Raw genomic sequence first — 17,529 nt, 5'->3', positions numbered from 1 at the left:
CACAGAAGTGGACGACGCGCGCAGTTCTTAAAAGAGCAACGCTTCAAGACAGAGCCATAAAGAACTTGGACACTAAGAAATCAATAGTGATCCGAATAAAGGGCTTCTGTAAAGGTTTGCTAAACCATTATTACCGTGAGTGCCAACTATAGTAGCGTGTGTGGTTAGCGTTTTGACTTATTTGCTCATGTCATTTTATTAAGGCTTGTTAATTAAGGCGTAAAGTTAAAGGGAACACAAGTGTTTTTATTTCCAATTTCTAATTCAAAGTGTGTTTTTGGGGATAATAAGTGAAAGTTATTTCATTGAAGTTCTGAAGTCTTATTTTTGAGTCTATTTTTGAAAGGTGTAAAGTTCAATTAAGCTGTTTTTTGCACATTTTCTATTTTAAGTGCATTTCTACCTCTATTGAAGTCTTATAGGGTACATTTAAGTCACACTTACATTTGAGTAAGTGTTGAAAGTTCATTAAAAGGTTTAACTGCATTTTGCTGTTTATAAAAGTGAGTCACTTTAAAGTAGTGATTACTAATGTCTAAGTCTAGTGAGCCTACAATTCAGGTTAGGGAAAGTGCAGAGTCCCAATACGAAGCTGTGGATAACACTGAAGCACAGCAGCTAAGAAGAGGTCAAAGAACTAAAACTCCTACAGAAAAGGGTAGAGAAATGCAAGAAGAACAAATGAAAACGCTCCTACAAAAGTTCAACTACAATTATGAGAAATGGAGAACACAAGTGAAAACAGCTAAGCGGCCATTATCTCAAACAACAGAGTCTTTGTCTGAGGATTTGCTTAATGACATAATTCATGATGTCACAAGTTTGTCAGAAGATGTCAAACATGTTTATGAGGATCTGCGTACAATCTCAACTCCAGACCAGGACACGCGTCGAAGAGTGGATCTGTGTGCAGAGATTTCTAAGTTTGTCATCATCAGAGCCTCAAGTCTCCTCGATGGAAAGGTTCCAGAAGGAGAAAAGAAAGATTGGCCTGAAGCAGGTTCTCTCTTTAACTCAAGCACCTACACTTCTTCTTCGAAAAGCAACTCCAAGCAATCGAACCAGTCTTCTGTGAAACGACAAGAAGCTGCTGCTGAGGCTGCTGCAAGCCAAGCTGTTCTGAAAGTGTTACAAGAACAAGAAAGAGAACATTTGGAGATTCAGTGCCTGGAAGCAGAAGCTAAAAGAAAGATAGCTGATCAAGAGACTGCAGCCATGAGGCGTCGTTCAGAAAGAGAATCAGAAGAGTTAAGACATCGTTCAGAAAGAGAATCAGAAGAGTTAAGACATCGTTCAGAAAGCGAGGAAGAGAAAGCTAAAATTAAAGCTTGTCTAGAAGAAGAGCATGTAGCTCTACAACAGACTCTGGATGACAAACGGAGAAAAATACAGCATTTGGAAGCAGTAAAAGATTTAAATGCAGCACGAGCAAGAATGCAAGTGTATGACCAAGAAGAGTCCATTAAAGAAGAATGGAAAGACGTGCTAGAGAGGGATCTGGTAAGTAACCCAGTGCCTGCTCCCACAAGTCCTCAACGACAGGTTATCACTACTTCCTCAAGTGAAAGTACAGCAGAGCTTGTTAAGGTGCTAGCTGGTGCCTTAACTGCCAACAGAATTCCAGTTCCTGAACCCTCAGTATTCAGTGGGGATGCATTGAAATACAATTACTGGAAACTTTCATTTGAAATACTGATTGACCAGAAGAACATCCAAGACAAAGAAAATATATACTACTTAAGGAGATATGTTGGTGGACAAGCTAAGAAAGCACTTGATGGTTATTTCCTGCTCGGAACCAAATCTGCCTATGTTGCAGCATGGGAGATTTTGGAGGAGAGATATGGGAATCCATTTACAATTGCAAAAGCCTATAGAGACAAGCTTCAATCGTGGCCCAAGATAGGATCTAAGGACAGCTTTGAGCTCAGAGATTTTGCAGACTTTCTCCGTAGTTGCGAGGCTGCCATGGTCCATATCAAGGCATTAGAGATCTTGAATGACTGTAATGAAAACAGGCAAATACTTTCAAAATTACCAGATTGGCTAACTGCAAGCTGGAATCGGAAGGTTACTGAAGTCCAAGAAGACAGTAAACAATTTCCCTCCTTCAGCCAATTTGTAAAGTTTTTGACAAGAGAAGCAAAGATTGCCTGTAACCCTGTCACATCATTGCAATCACTGAAGCAAGGTGAAGCTGAAAACACCAAATCTCAAAGACAACAAAGCTTTGCAGCAAAGACACTGACCACAAGTTCAGACGAAAACACTGTCTTAACATGTATTCTCTGTAAGAAGAATTGGCATTCCTTGCACAATTGCAGGAAGTTCATGGAGCAAGCTGTCCCAGACAGAATCAAGTACATTCAAGCTCAGAAGCTATGCTTTGGATGTCTCGAGACTGGCCATCAGTCAAGGAGCTGCCACAGTAGGAGTGTATGTGAAGTGTGCAAGAAGCAACATCCTACCTGTCTGCATGAAGAGCGTACAAATCGAGAAAGATACAAAGAAAGACTTCAACCAACACAACAAGAAGAAAGAACCACAGCGGCTATTTCCAACAGAGTAATACTTGGTGAAGGTAATACACAAACAGCTGCTATAATTCCAGTCTGGCTTTCATCCACATGTCAACCAGCAGAAGAAATCCTTGTATACGCTCTGTTGGATTCTCAAAGTGACACAACATTTGTGCTAAGTGAAGTAGCTGAGGCTTTGGAAGCAAGTAAACAACAAGTCAAGCTCAAGCTATATAAGCCAAACGACTCGTTGCGCCCTCGCTGCGAGGGGGACCCAAGTTCCCATCGGCGAAAACACGTGGGTTTGCTGTCCTGGCTCCAAGATGGTGGAATGAGCTCCCCATTGACATCAGGACGGCAGATAGCTTGCACATCTTCCGGCGCAAACTGAAAACTCATCTCTTTCGACTCCACTTCGAGCGTTAGAACGATTAACGAAGCACTTTTATACTAATAAAGGACTGGATTACCTAAAGCCAGTTGAGTAGCACTTGAAATGTTTGGCTCTATGAAACCTGATATACTTATATGATTCTGTTTTCTTCAAGGTTGTGTCTTCCTGGTCGAATGTACTTATTGTAAGTCACTTTGGATAAAAGCGTCAGCTAAATGCAATGTAATGTAATCTACTATGACCTCAAGAACCACAGTTGTAAGCGCTCAAAGAGTGAACAACTTACAAGTCAGAGGCTTTTACTCCGGTAAAAAGATTCCCTTACCACCAGTCTATACACGTGACTTCATTCCAGCCAACAGAACTCACATACCAACAGATGAAACTGCAAAAGCTTGGTCTCATCTCGAGCACCTCCAAGGAGAGATTGCACCTCTGCAAGACTGTGAAGTGGGTCTGCTCATAGGGTACAACTACTCACAAGCTTTACTTCCAAGAGAAGTTGTGTCTGGTAAAGAAAATCAACCTTACGCACAACGTACAGACCTTGGATGGAGTATTGTTGGAAACATGAATCCCTGTCTAGATTATGGAGACGCCATCGCATAGTAGTAAGACAAGTGACACCAGGTGTAGAACCTTCTCTCAGTCTCAAAAATGAAGTACACTATGTGAGCCGAACCAAAGTTAAAGACAATCCAGCAGATCATGCCTCAAGGTTTAACTGCAGAGCAACTGAAGACTTCAAACTGGTTCACAGGACCAAAGTTTATTTGGCAAAAGGACCTACCTGTAAGAGAATGCAAGGTGGGAGAAATCAATAAGGATGATCCTGAACTTCGCAAGGAAGACGGGTCATTATTGGATCGCTTACAGAAATGCTCTGATTGGTCAAGAGCAGTTGCAAGACTGAAACGACATGCCAAAGAACACCAAGGTGTGAAACAAAGAACCAATGAATGTACAACCATTCAAAGGCGAAAGACCAAAGTTACCTGACAACAAGACGTGTGCAGTACACCGCCTAAATTGTCTTGAAAGAAGACTAAAGAAGTCTTTCCAGGGTCAGATAGTAGGGTCAGAAAACTTAAATTACTGGTTAGCCAAAGCACATTTGACAAAAAGGGTAAACCCACAATTAGGACTGTGTTCCTTGAAAGACCTGCACACAAGGTTGTTACTCTGCTTGAGGCAGAATAAGGTGTTTAATGTGTTGCCTGAGATTCCATGTTAAGTTGTTATCTACAGGTAATGTCTATTTCAAAGGGTAAAGCATGTACTTTGTACAATAATCTTTTGTGTGAAATCTCACGAGTAATGTGTGATTTGGTGGGAGTGTAAGTGCAGCCTTGACATGTTCATAATTTAACTGTAATGTGTATTTTCTAAGTGTAATAATAATTATTGTTGTAATGTTTCATGCGTGCAATATTTCGTCTTTTATTTTGAAGTCCAAGCTCACATCTCGTTATGCTGTTCTCGCGTGAGTTAGAGAGCGAGTACATGAGAAGCACCCTCAGAGTAAGATGCACGGATACTTAAAGCTCCGTTAGTTTTGTATTCTTATACATATAAGTTGTGAAGAGAACTGAAGAATACTTCCCTCTGTTTACAGAGCATGCAGCCCAACGAGGTATGTTGTTGTGTTTGTATTACTTTTATTATCTCACATGCTGTGCATGTTATTGTGTGTCTAACACGGAACTATGTTTGTCATTTATACTGTTTGTTTGTGTAGTTTTCACGGTGGATTCGGAGGAATAAACCCGTTATGAGAAAGCCACTTGTGTCTGCCTGTGCTTCGAGGGAATTACAAGTTGTGTCTTTAAGTTTTCCATCCATCAAAAAATTGAAAAGGATATTGGCAGGATAAATGGGGCACTCGTAGAAATATAAAATTAAAATAAAAACGTAGGGTTCTCTGGCCAACTGTCCCTCGAAGTCCACAATAAAATCATTATTAAATGGGTAAAATAGTTGTTTAAGTAGCATTATAGAGAAACAGTTTAGGCATTTGGTGTGGTAACTTGTCACCTCATAAGACCCTGAAAGCATGAAAGCAAAGGAGTGGGACTAAATATGTGTCTCCGGTGTGTCGGGGAGCTCACGCAGCGTCAGAAAATAAAACCCTCTCTCTTTTCCTCCGTACCCAAATCTCTAAAAACGGGGCTACAACGGAGCTGATCCAGATTTGCGTCCGATATGACGTAATATCGGAAATGTAGTCTGGCTTTACACCCACGGCCCTATCAGAAACGTTGCTATCAGAAACAATGCCCGACTGTTTTGGACGTAACATGGTCAGTGCATGTTTACATTAGCATCGCTAACACTTAGAGCTAACCTGTACTGGAGAGCATGTGTGTGAAGAAGCAGGAAATAAAAAGGAACTCACCTTGTGGTATAACCGGCAAGAGAGAAAGCCTTTGAGCTCCATACTGTTTCAGAAATAATCCTTGATAATCCATGATATGGCGTTTCATCACCGCAGTATCTGCCGGTAGAATCTCCCGCATGAGCTCAGACCCCTTTTTTTTTTATCAATTTTTTTTTGTATAGCTTTATAGAGAGGCGAAGTCACGCCCATCTACTTCCGGTCCATGGGACCTTATTTCGGAAAAATTATGTATTGAAGTCAATGGAGAGAGAAAACGAATCTTTCGATCCCGTTTGAATTGTGCCGTGAATTACACATATGATGTTTGTGACTTTTTTGACATGGAAATGATTTTTTTAAGATTGATAGTTTGTCTTAAAACTGTTGAAATATAAGACTATGAAAAATATGCAACTAGAGACTACAAATCCCGGTCCCGCATGCTGGCTCTTACGGAACCGACTAACTCCCCTTTTGCGTATGTACAGCTCTCAACAATCTCAGACTTGTAGTGATTTTCACCTCTTTTAATACTTTCCGCCTCATTCTGAAAGAAAGAAGTGAAATGTGCCAACGTGACGGCCGTTTTGGTGTGTGGTGCGAGACGGGAGATGTAGTTCATTGAGCGGTTCCACAAAAAAAAAGTGTTACTTCACAGTTTTACGACACATTTTAATTGTTTTGACTTGCAAAATTATCTTTTAAATTGACAAACATCATATGTGTGGCACAATTCAAACGGGATCGAAAGATAATCTTTCTCTCTCCATTGACTTCAATACATACTTTTTCCGAAATCGGGGTTGCGTTCCGATAATCCAAAAATCAGCTCCTAAATTCTAACCCTATCTCCTATTCCTTGACCTCTGCGTGAAACGTCACAGGGTTAAGGGATAGTGGATAGGAGAATTCAAAAGGACTTAGGAGAAGAGACTGCGGTACTTTAGAGCAGTAGTTCTCAAAGGGGGGTACGCGGACCCCTAGGGGTACGTTGGAGTACTGCAGGGGGTACGTGAGACTTATTTTATGTTAATGAAAAACAAATTAATGCATTTAAACAAACTACTAATAGTAGATTAACTATTTTCTTCAAAGGTTTACAGTCATTCTGGATAATAAAATGGGAAAAATAAACGGGGTGCTCTCTTTTCCTCTCCCTCGATCTCCTGACAGCTCGTCAGGCTCGTGCAGCTCGCTGAACCTGTAAGTGACCCGACAGTAAAGAATAAATATATGTATAACTAGTGTAGCTAGTTCCAGAGTAGATGAAATAGCTAAGTGTGTTAGGTCTAACTCTTAGTGTATTTTGCTCCGCTCAACGGTCTGTCACAGCGGACGGAGCTGTGATCATGCAGAGCTGCTTGTTCTCCGTCAGCAGCAGCTGATCTGCTCTCTCTCTCTCTCTCGCATCCGGTTAGACTTCACTCGCGTTTATGTCCAAATCTATCAGATCTAGCTAGTTCTAGTCAGCGCTGCTAACTTGCTTCGGTATCCTAGCTTAATCTGTTATCTGTAAACGTTCCCTAAATCTACTAATTTAGGGATAATCCACTGACATACACATGTTAATTTGAATCAGATGTACTGATAATATCCGCAATATAAATCTTTAAACTTGTTCTTACCTTTAAAAGTCCGTCACGAACGGTCTATTATGCTGCAACTCTATAGCTCTGCTAGCCTTGGCGCTAACTTCCGGGGAACGATTGAGAGGCTCCACGATCCGCCATTACTGTAAAAAAGTGGTCCATTAGAGTGAACGGAGATGACATAACTCTCAGTCTATATGGCGCTGGTTCTAGTTAATGATATGACTGCCTGCTTATCAAAGGACCTAAACAATAAGCGTTGCTTGGCAACGGCGTGTGGCCGCAAAGTATAGCATTATGCAATGTTAATGCTGTTTAACAAGGTTGTTGTTTTAATAAATCAGACACTGATGGTGCAGTGCTGTAGTAGGCTACTGTACCTCTTTATATAGGCATTTTTTCCCTAACAATTTTGTTTGCGCTGATCAGGGGGTAGGCCTACTTGGCTGAATATTTTTTTCAAAGGGGGTACATTATTGAAAAAAGTTTGAGAACCACTGCTTTAGAGAATCCGAATGCACTTTATCCGACGTGTTTATGATGCGCCAGCGGACGTCATGAATGTGCGTCTGCTGCTGTGGGTAGGGTTGCCAACCGTCCCGTATTAGCCGGGACGTCCCGTATTTGAGCCAAAAGGGGCGTGTCCCGTACGGGACATTGTTTGTCCCGGACTCCCGTGTAAAGGGAAAAATAAAAAATATGTTTCTGTTTGCGCGCAATGCAGTGTGTCTGGCTGCGTGCCTGTGTGTTTGTGTGCTGTATAAGAAGGGCACTAGGACCGCTCAGTTGACAGGGCAGGTACAATGCTGGCACGTGTGTGTGAGAGATTTTCTCCGGTGGGCCGCGGGTGCGGCATCATTGTTTGTGTGGCATGTCAGCCTGTTCAGTCGTGTGGGAAAATGAGCGCTGCCGGTGGAGGAGGTGATAATGAAAGAGGAGAAGAGAGAGAGGATGTGGTTCTGGGCCCTGGCACTTCTAAAAAGAAAAGACTTGTGTCTTACAACAAACAGTGGAAGATACACACAGTTGTGTGTGTGTGTGTGTGTGTGTGTGTGTGTGTGTGTGTGTGTGTGTGTGTGTGTGTGTGTGTGTGTGTGTGTGTGTGTGTGTGTGTGTGTGTGTGTGTGTGTGTGTGTGTGTGTGTGTGTGTGTGTGTGTGTGTGTGTGTGTGTGTGTGTGTGTGTGTGTGTGTGTGTGTGTGTGTGTGTGTGTGTGTGTGTGTGTGTGTGTGTGTGTGTGTGTGTGTGTGTGTGTGTGTGTGTGTGTGTGTGTGTGTGCCAGTTGATTGATGGGGAAATGCTGGGAAAATGGTTGGTTGAAGAATACAATTAAGTCTAATAATGATGTACCGTGCATGTTCACATCATGTATACTTTGCATTACTTAATACCATTTTTCAAATATTTTATTTTTAAACATTTTGGACAAAATTTAACCAAGGGACTGCTAGCCAGGGAAAAGTCGATAAAGCCATTGCACGGTATGTTGTAGAACACATGCAGGCTATTGCTACAGTGGAGTCACCCGCTTTCAGGGAGCTAGTTAGCATGATAGCATGTCCGGGCGGCACACGGCATATGGGACGGAAAACTTTTTCCAACTACCTGGAGAAAGAATATACAAAAATGGAAAGCCAGCTAATATCGATGCAATCCAGATTGCATATAATGCATGTCAAGTTGATCAACAGATTGTATTATTCTCCAATGCAATAACAGTCAGTGCTTGAATTGGAATGAAAAAGGTGCCAGTACTCTAAAATCAGCAACTTTTTCAAGTCAATTTTATATATACAGCCCACAAACAAGAATGTGGCTACTATAATGCTGGTGGGTTTGTCTCTTTACTACTGTATATTTTAGAAAGGTTCACTGTACTTAACATTTTTTATGATAGGCAGCGGATATGGCTAAAGCTCAGTAAGGTCAATATTAACTGAAAATATAGCAATCAAAGTCTAGATCTTCTGCTGAAGACACATGAAGCAGAGACCTTTCAGGTGAGAGCCCCTCTGGTGGTGTTCAACATTAACAAGGAAACAAAGCTCTGGTCAGAAGCATTTTTTATAAAAAGCTTTAACAAAATTAAGTATTTCTGTACATTTTGAATGCAATCTAACTTTCCAACTCAGAAAACGAAAAACAAAAAAGTGCCAAAAGTCTTCTCACATGGCTGAGCTGCTTTGCAATATACTTCACCACTGAAGAATACAAATATGTATAAAGTAAACTATGATGCAATCTAACTTTCCAACTCAGAAAAATGATAAAGAGCATGAACAAAGAACATGTAAAAACAAATGCAAAATTTGCACAATCTAAAATGAGAAACTGTAACTGCAAGTAACAAAGTCTGAGCCATGGTAAAGAGTTACATTGAACACCAAGCTGATCAGATAACTCCCTGGTTGGTCTGAAGTCCTTCTATCTCCAGGATCTGTACAAATCGGCACATTATGCCAAAAGTCTTCTCACTGGGTGAGTTGCTTTGCAATATACTTCACATTGTTAGAAAAGGCTCCAGAAGGCCTTGGGGACATCAGTATCAGGGGCTGGAGCTGGACAGGCTCTTTCATCAGCACTTCTCCTTCCCTTTGCCAGCCAGGACCTCACATACTGTTCCGGATTGAACTGTCCTAGTGATGGTCCATTACATTTAATGAAAACCAGGCTGGACAGTCGGCTGACAGAGAGAGCATTCCTTTTTGCATTAAGGATATCGTTCATGCAGCTGAATGCCCGCTCACACTCACTAGTGGAGACAGCGATGGTTCGGACTGCTTTCAGTAGAGGCTCCATGGCAGCAGGTGTACGGGATGCCCTGGTTTCCTTGTATTCGCGAAAGCCCTGAACAGTCTCTCTTCTGTCCACTTTCAGCACTTCGCACAAACGTAGCACCTCTACGTCCCCATACTGTACGTCTAACTCCTCTTCAGGCCAACTTCCAGGATGGATAACTTTCATGTCCTGGATTAGCTGATTGTCCCGGGCCTCCCGGCCATGTAATGGGATTTCTCTTGTGCTGACATGAGAGGAGGTTGTGGAAGTCATTCTGTGTCTCAGATTCTCTACCATACTGCGGAAAAACTGACCTGCATGAATCTGTACAAGCCTGCCATTCTCACGCAGGGCAACACCCTTGAAGGACTTCTCAGCTAGAGCTGTATGAACTGTAGTCATGTGTGGGCCAGGCATGGTGATCATGGATTCAAAAACTCGTATTTCTCGAGTTAAGAGCCTATCTGCTGTAGGCAGTGTCATCTCTCTTTTTTGGAGTTGCCGAGAGAGGTCGCTGAGCTCTGTGAGCGCATCGTACATCAGTCCCAGATTGCTGACAAACGTTGCAGATGTGAGCACATCATCCAGGCCCTTGTACTTTGCTCTGTCTCTGGAATCCCTGCTCGTGTCGTTTGCAGCATTTGTGAAGTGATCATGAAGCACTCTGTAGTTTTCCCAGACTGCTCTGACGCTCCTTTCACTTGAAGCCACCCAGCGGATGGACAAAACACGCCCTATCACCAGGAGACGCTGTCCGACTGCTTGCGCACACTGCGCTAACTGCCTCTGATTTTTGGGGGAGGCATGGAACAAGGAATAGAGTTTGTCAAAAAAGATCTGGAAATGATTGAGCCCTGAGACCTCCTTGACCACATCCCCAACTGCCAGCTCTAGACGATGCCACACAAACAGGCTTGGGAATTTACTACACAACTGGGTAGCAACGCCTGTTCTCTTCCCTAGCATGACTGAAGCCCCATCACATGCAAAAGAAACGAAACACTGACCTAAAAAGTCCTCGTTAAAATCTCTTCCAAGACACTCCATTAACGCCTTTGTGATGTCATCAGCCGTTGTTCCATCCAACTCGATCAGCTCCCAAAAAAACGTTTCGGGCTCAGCATCAGCTAATGCTGATCGTAGACACACAACAAGCACCGTTTTACCACTAATAGTGGTAGATTCATCGACCAAAACACAGAGTTTTCTTTGGTTTTCTGTAATGTCTTTTGCCATTTTTTTCTTCAGCTCATGAGCTATGTGGTCGATGATTTCGCCACAGGTTTTATTGGAGTGCAAAACCCTGCCCACGTTCAGCCCATTCAGTTTCTGTACATTCAAATCAATTGGCATGTCTGTGAATGGCCGGCTATCTTTGCCAATTGTATATGCCGTTCGAAAAACTCTGATAGTGGTGTCTAATTCAGATGTATGCATAGACTGCACTTGATGTTGAATAGTTTCACGTGAAGCAGATGTAAGGATGTCAGCAGCTTTTACATGGGCTTGTGATTCTTTATGTTCTTTGATTTTTTTTCTCAGGCTAGCTTGTTGTTTGCCCTTGTCAACACCGAAATGAGACACTGCACACTCACCCCATTCAGTTGACAGTTTCAGTCCTTGTCCAGTGTGTATTCCCAAAGATTTGACATCTCTGCATATCCGACATCCTAGCTTCTTATCTTTAAGAAGGAGCCATGCATTGGTCTTGCAAAAATATTGCACCTGGTCCGTTGTCCAGCAGTCAGGTGCATCGCTTTGCCCGGTGTTGGTGGTGGCAGTTGCGCCAGCAGCAGCTAACGTTAGAGGCTCTGGAGGAGGCGGCGGAGCTAGTGCTAATGCTAATGCACTAGAACTTGGAGCAGGAGGATCAACCAAAGAAAGCTCCCCATCAGACACAATTTCCAACACAGGCACAGCATTCTCTGTATTTGAAGTTTCTTCCGGCGACAACCGCTGTCTTTTTGCACTTTTATTAATCCACGCTAACATTTTAGAAATGCTAATTTGTGACGTGACTTGCTTTCCTTCTCTCGGGGGCGTGCCTGCTCTGTTCTATCACTCTACATGGAGAGGCGAAGTCACGCCCATCTACTTCCGGACCATGGGACCCCGGAAGCGAAAAATGTACATTGAATTCAATGGAGAGAGAACACGTATCTTTTGATCCCGTTTGAATTGTGCCACGAACTACACATATGATGTTTGTCAATCTTAAACAATCATTTCCATGTCAAAAAAGTCACATTTTGTCGTAAAACTGCTGAAATATAAGACTATGAATAATACGCTACTACAAAGACTACAAATCCCAAATCCCATTCTGGGTCGCGTAAGTGATGTCACAGGCATGCTCGGTGATTTATAATAAGACTCGTAATTAAAGCGAAGAAGAAGAAGATCTCATAACTGATTTATTCCCTCCAATAAATTATAGATAGCTAAAAATAAATTCACTTTTACAAGATGCCTGTGTGCTTTGTACCAGGTTGTAGTCATAAAAGTGATCATACCACTTGCTCCTTCTATCGATTCCCGTCTGATGAAAGGACCAGGAGTCGCTGGATCAGACATATCAGGTAATATAATAGGTAATATACATGTTGTGCATGGAACATAGTCAAGTTAGCTACCTAGCTAGTAGCGACGAGTAGCGAGCACGTTAGTTAGCATTACATTACTTAGCCTTGTCATTTTTAGTAGCCTTACCATGAAGTTATTATTTTATTACATGAGGTAAACCAAAATGTTAAACAGTAACCAAACATGATGGTAAGTATTTCGTGAAACTTTTGAAGAGTAGCCTACTGCGCCCTCCACCGGGTGCTAAGGAAGCAGTTCAGGGAGAGTCGAAGGCAGGCAGGGAGCTTTGCATGACATTCTTCTGGACGTGTTTCATTGTGATGACAATCTGTTTGTTGGAAAGACAGTCGTTGTGTGCTTATTGAGAGAAAATTGTTAGAAGAGATAATTATTCAAAGTGTTGTTACTTTAAAGTGTTGTTACTGACCTTTTTCTCTTATTTTCTTTACCTCACCTGTAACTGCTGAGACGTTGAGGAACATGCACACTGACCTGCTCTGGCAACCTGATTTCCACTGTACGTAATAGTATTTGGTTATGGTATATTATTTATATACATCAAAGGCACAATGCACCCCCCAGAGACACACATGTATTGAGTGTGATATTTTGCATAGGTCGAAAGGAGCCAGTTGAGGTGGTTCGGGCACCTAGTTAGGATGCCACCTGGGCGCCTCCCTAGGGAGGTGTTCCAGGCACGTCCAGCTGGGAAGAGACCAAGGGGTAGACCTAGGACCAGGTGGAGGGATTATATCTCTTCGCTGGCCTGGGAGCGCCTTGGGATCCCCCAGTCAGAGCTGGTTGATGTCGCCAGGGAAAAGAAAGTTTGGGGCTCTCTGCTGGAACTGCTACCCCCGCGACCCGACCACGGATAAGCGGGAGAAGATGGATGGATGGATGGATGTGAAATCATCTTTACATACTAGAAAACTGTAGGAGCGGCAACTTGTTTTGAAATTGAATTTTTAATATCCGATAATAAAGTTGATCTGTTTTCTTTATTCTTCTCTCTTCCCAACTCCATCACCATTCTCTGTTCCTGCAGGTCCTGCTTGCTAATCAATGCTCATATTTTTTTACACAATTACAAATAAAGTCATTGCATTGTATGACATGAAGTTGTGCTTCATTCGGAGTCAATAATAAATTCATTCTGCCTTCAACTGCGCAATGATTGTGGACTGCACCGACATCCATGTAGCTGCCCCCCAGTAAGATGAACCAAGCAAAGAGGGTCCCCATCATGCCCAAGGACATCCAGCTGGCCCGCCGCATCCGCGGAGAGAGGGCTTAGACTGACCTGAGACCAGCACACCCAAACACAACAGCTCTTTTAAGAGCCACATACATTTTCAAAGAGTTGCAATCCTACGTTATTATAATGATTAAACTGGTTCATGTATCACTTAGTTTACTGAACCGTGATGAATGAAAGAAATTAGTGAGGTAGTGGTTTACTGAAGTTACAAAGACATTAATATATGAGTAACAGGTCAGTGTAAACACAAGCTTCTGTCAATTATGGATCATTCAAACTATTTATATAAAAATATGTAATAAAGTTCTAAAACAAGTATTCGGTATATTCCTTGATAGCTTTTGGAGAAGGTTGTTTTTAAGTTTACTAAAATCTATCGTTTCAACTGTTTCACTTTATAAAAAGGGAACAGGTGAGTAGAGCATCATTGAGTTTCTTATTCTGTCAGTAAATTATCCAAATGAATGTTTTTCATTATTTTAGTCAACCCTAAACAAATTGATTGTACCTTTTAATGATGACCTTACATGGTCGGCAAAGTTAAATTAACTTCAGAAAATCAAATCTGTTCTGAGAAAAAACTAATAAATGTTTAAAGATAGGAACTTGCCATCCCACTGAAAAACAGTCCGTAGAGATTTAAAGGCGTAGTTGTAGTTCAGTTCAACGTTTCATTTGGATTCATTTGACAACAGTCAACTATTTTCATAAAGAATATATATATTTTTCAAAGTCAACTTTATTGTCAATCTTACTCAGTTTGAGAGATCAAAAAGACGTTTAAATAAAATTATACAATTTACAGATATGTATACAAATATATATATCCTATATACACCATCATGTATAATGATGGTGTATGATGTAGAAGGAAGTGTGGTAGATAACAAGTAAATATAGAGTTACATACAGATCCATGTTACAGCAAAAGATGGAATAACTAAGAAGCACGCAGTATAATAATAATTACATGCAACAATTAAATAACTGCTCAGCATCTCCACCACAATCCCAATCTGCTGTGTCCTGTTTTCCTCCCCTCTGCATAACACCCCATCACACATACGAAACACAACGCAGAGTCCGAGGGTGTTAAGAGTATGTTTATTGTTTTAACTGGGTTTTCTCCGGAAGTTTTTCCTTGTACGATGTGAGGGTCTAAGGACAGAGGGTGTCGTATTGTCATACTGATATTTTGTACAAACTGTAAAGTCCACTGAGACAAATGTAACATTTGTGATATTGGGCTATATAAATAAACATTGATTGATTGATTGATTGAAATGTCCTCCTCTCTACTGGCCAACACAGGGAGCATATGCTGGGTGTAGAATTGTTCCAGGAGGAGGAGATTTCCATGCCATGCAGGGTCTTTGGGGATGGGGATGATGATCGCCTCCTTCGTGGTCCACACAACAAAGTAGCAGAGACTCCGGTCTGTGATATGCAGCTGCCCTTGGACTGGTGCCAGTATGGGTGATTCTCCTTGAGAATATATGACCCACCCTCCTCACGGAGACAGAAGGATGGTAACTGGACTGCCTCCATGATGGTCATGTTCCTCTGGCTGTGTGGACACTTCACCTCCAGCAGGGCAGGTGGCTGCACAAGTCCATCGGGTGATGCTCCCAGAACACCCGACTCACTCACAAAGAGACCAGACTCGATTCGAACACTGTCACTTGATAGGCCTCCACAAAAGCCTTCACCCCTTCGGCCTCGTTTACAACCCCCCAGTTGACAGTTGGCGATGTCTCTGGCCAGTGGGTTGTATGTCTCCTCTCGCTGTTGGTAAAGTTGAGACACCGGCTGGACTACTTTGGAAGTGCCAGGCTTCCTCCACTGGCACTCAACATCTGTGGAGCTGATCTGCCACATGGCAAATATTGCCAATGCTGCAGCGTGGCTGCATTTGTACATCTCCTGTGCACAATCACAGACAGCGCTCTGCATCGCGCCATCGTCTCCCATGCAGATCTGTAAAAATAAAGTAAGTACCATTTGTTAGCATGCTATAATAGATTGAATGAGCAATAATACAAGGATGGTCCGGATCTGGGGGTGGGAGGGTTTATGTTTCCATAGTTTTGTCCTCTTGTCTGTTGTTATTGTTTGTTTTTTCTGTATTTTTTGTAATTTGTGTTGTATTGGTTGTGATTGTACATTGTATTTTTCTAAATGTGTATGAATACATTTTTGAAAAACATTTGATCAACAATAAAAAAGGATTTGGTCAGGATCTAGACTCAGTGTGTAGTTTATTAATTAATCAATGCTCTCTACATTAGGAAAACACATACCGGTGTACCAGAGGGAGTCACACACAGCTGTGACTAGATAACCAAAATCCTTGAATCGACACACAGCAAATAAACTCAAATGACACAACGAGAAAAAGGAGATCACACATACAGTATAGTCGATATAAAACTGGCCGCTTCAATCTGAAGAGCAACTAAAACAAAACACGGGAGTGTACCTTGTTCTTGTGAACACTAATGTTATCCACAGCATACACAGAGACCACGAAGTTCTTAAGGAGAAAACTAGTTGCTAAAACAAAACACGTTAGTGTACCTTGTTAGCTAATGTTAGCTAGCTGACATTAACGTTACACATTGCACTCATATTACTCACCGAAACCTTGTAAAGCCGGTCCCGCATGCTGGCTCTTACAGAACCGACTAACTCCCCTTTCATATAGGTACAGCTCTCAACGTGCCCAGACTTGTAGTGATTTTCACCTCGTAAAATACTTTTATTCTCATTCTGAAAGAATGTGGTGAAATGTGCTAACGAGACGGCCATCTTTATGTTGGTGACGCGTATTGTGCGAGACGAGAGACCTGTAGTTCACTGAGCGGTTTCACACGAAAAAATGTGTAACTTCACAGTTTTACGACACATTTTTATTTTTTTGACTTGCAAAATGTTCTTTTAAATTGACAAACATCATATGTGTCATTCGTGGCACAATTCAAACGGGATCAAAAGATAACCTTTCTCTCTCCATTGACTTCAATGTATAATTTTCCGCTTCCGGGGTCCCATGGAGGCTTTCGGAAGGGGAGGGACTTCGCCTCTCTATAGCCACCCACTGGGTGGGAGTTGCACTGCATAAACACAACACACGTGCATCTAGGTATGTAAATTGTAAAGCATTAAAACATGGTTTACTAACAGTTTTCAGTATGTTGTTACTTCGGCATTATTATTATTATTATTATTTTGAAACGTGTATTACTATTAAATCACGGTCAAATAGGTTAATTTTGACATAGTCGTTTCCACCACAGTATTTACATGGAGAAGATAAGCCCCGCCCCCTCTCCAGCACGTTCTGTTTGAATGACAGGAGTAAACAGCTGACAGCCGCTGTGAAACTCCTGCGGTTAGAGCGATGAGAATGTCCGTTCGGCACCTCATGACGCATCTACTGAGTACCGGGCGGCAGGGTTTCCGTTAGCCGGTAATTACCGGTTTTTAGCTGGTAAAATGTATTAAAAACCGGTAAATTCAAAACCTGCCGGTCAAAATGTCTGGTAATAATTAGAGAGGCTCCGATAGATCGGCCGCCGGTCATTATCGGCCGATATTCACTCTTAATAGTTTGATCGGTGCTCTCTATAAAGGCCGATCAGGAGAACTGGATCTGATCGATATGGACATAAACGCGAGTGAAGTATAACCTGACACGCGAGAGAGATCAGATCAGCTGCTGAGTCAGACCGAGTCACGCAGCTCTGCATAATCACCTGAAGCCCCGCCCTCTGTTTAGCGAGCTGCAGGAGCTGCATGAGAAACTGACGGGCTGTCAGGAGAGAGGGAGGGAGGAAGAGGGGAAAAGAGAGGATCCGTTTCTCCCGTGTTATTATTCAAAGTTAATGTAAACTTTTGAATAATATACGTTATCTACTACAAGTAGTTTGTTTGAATGTAATAATTATGTTGTTTGTTGTTTGTGGAATAATTTATTGAAAAATGAATCTGAATTTTTCGATCTGTTACGATTATAAACTGAAGCAATATAAA

General features: G+C 42.0%; 1 protein-coding gene across 1 annotated transcript; it reads left to right on the top strand.

The window, feature by feature from the left end:
* Positions 1–341: 341 nt before the first annotated feature.
* LOC117534101 lies at positions 342–4,362 on the top strand. Its single transcript, XM_034198524.1, has 2 exons — positions 342–2,752; positions 3,146–4,362. The coding sequence occupies exons 1-2, from the start codon at positions 532–534 to the stop codon at positions 3,520–3,522; spliced, it is 2,598 nt and encodes an 865-aa protein (XP_034054415.1). The 5' UTR covers positions 342–531; the 3' UTR covers positions 3,523–4,362.
* The last annotated feature ends 13,167 nt before the right edge of the window (positions 4,363–17,529 follow it).

Source organism: Gymnodraco acuticeps, unplaced genomic scaffold, assembly GCF_902827175.1.
Source record: "Gymnodraco acuticeps unplaced genomic scaffold, fGymAcu1.1, whole genome shotgun sequence".
In the NCBI taxonomy this organism is placed as follows: Eukaryota; Metazoa; Chordata; class Actinopteri; order Perciformes; family Bathydraconidae; genus Gymnodraco; species Gymnodraco acuticeps.
Note: the sequence above shows the minus strand (reverse complement) of the source record. Positions and strands in the feature narration are given on the sequence as shown.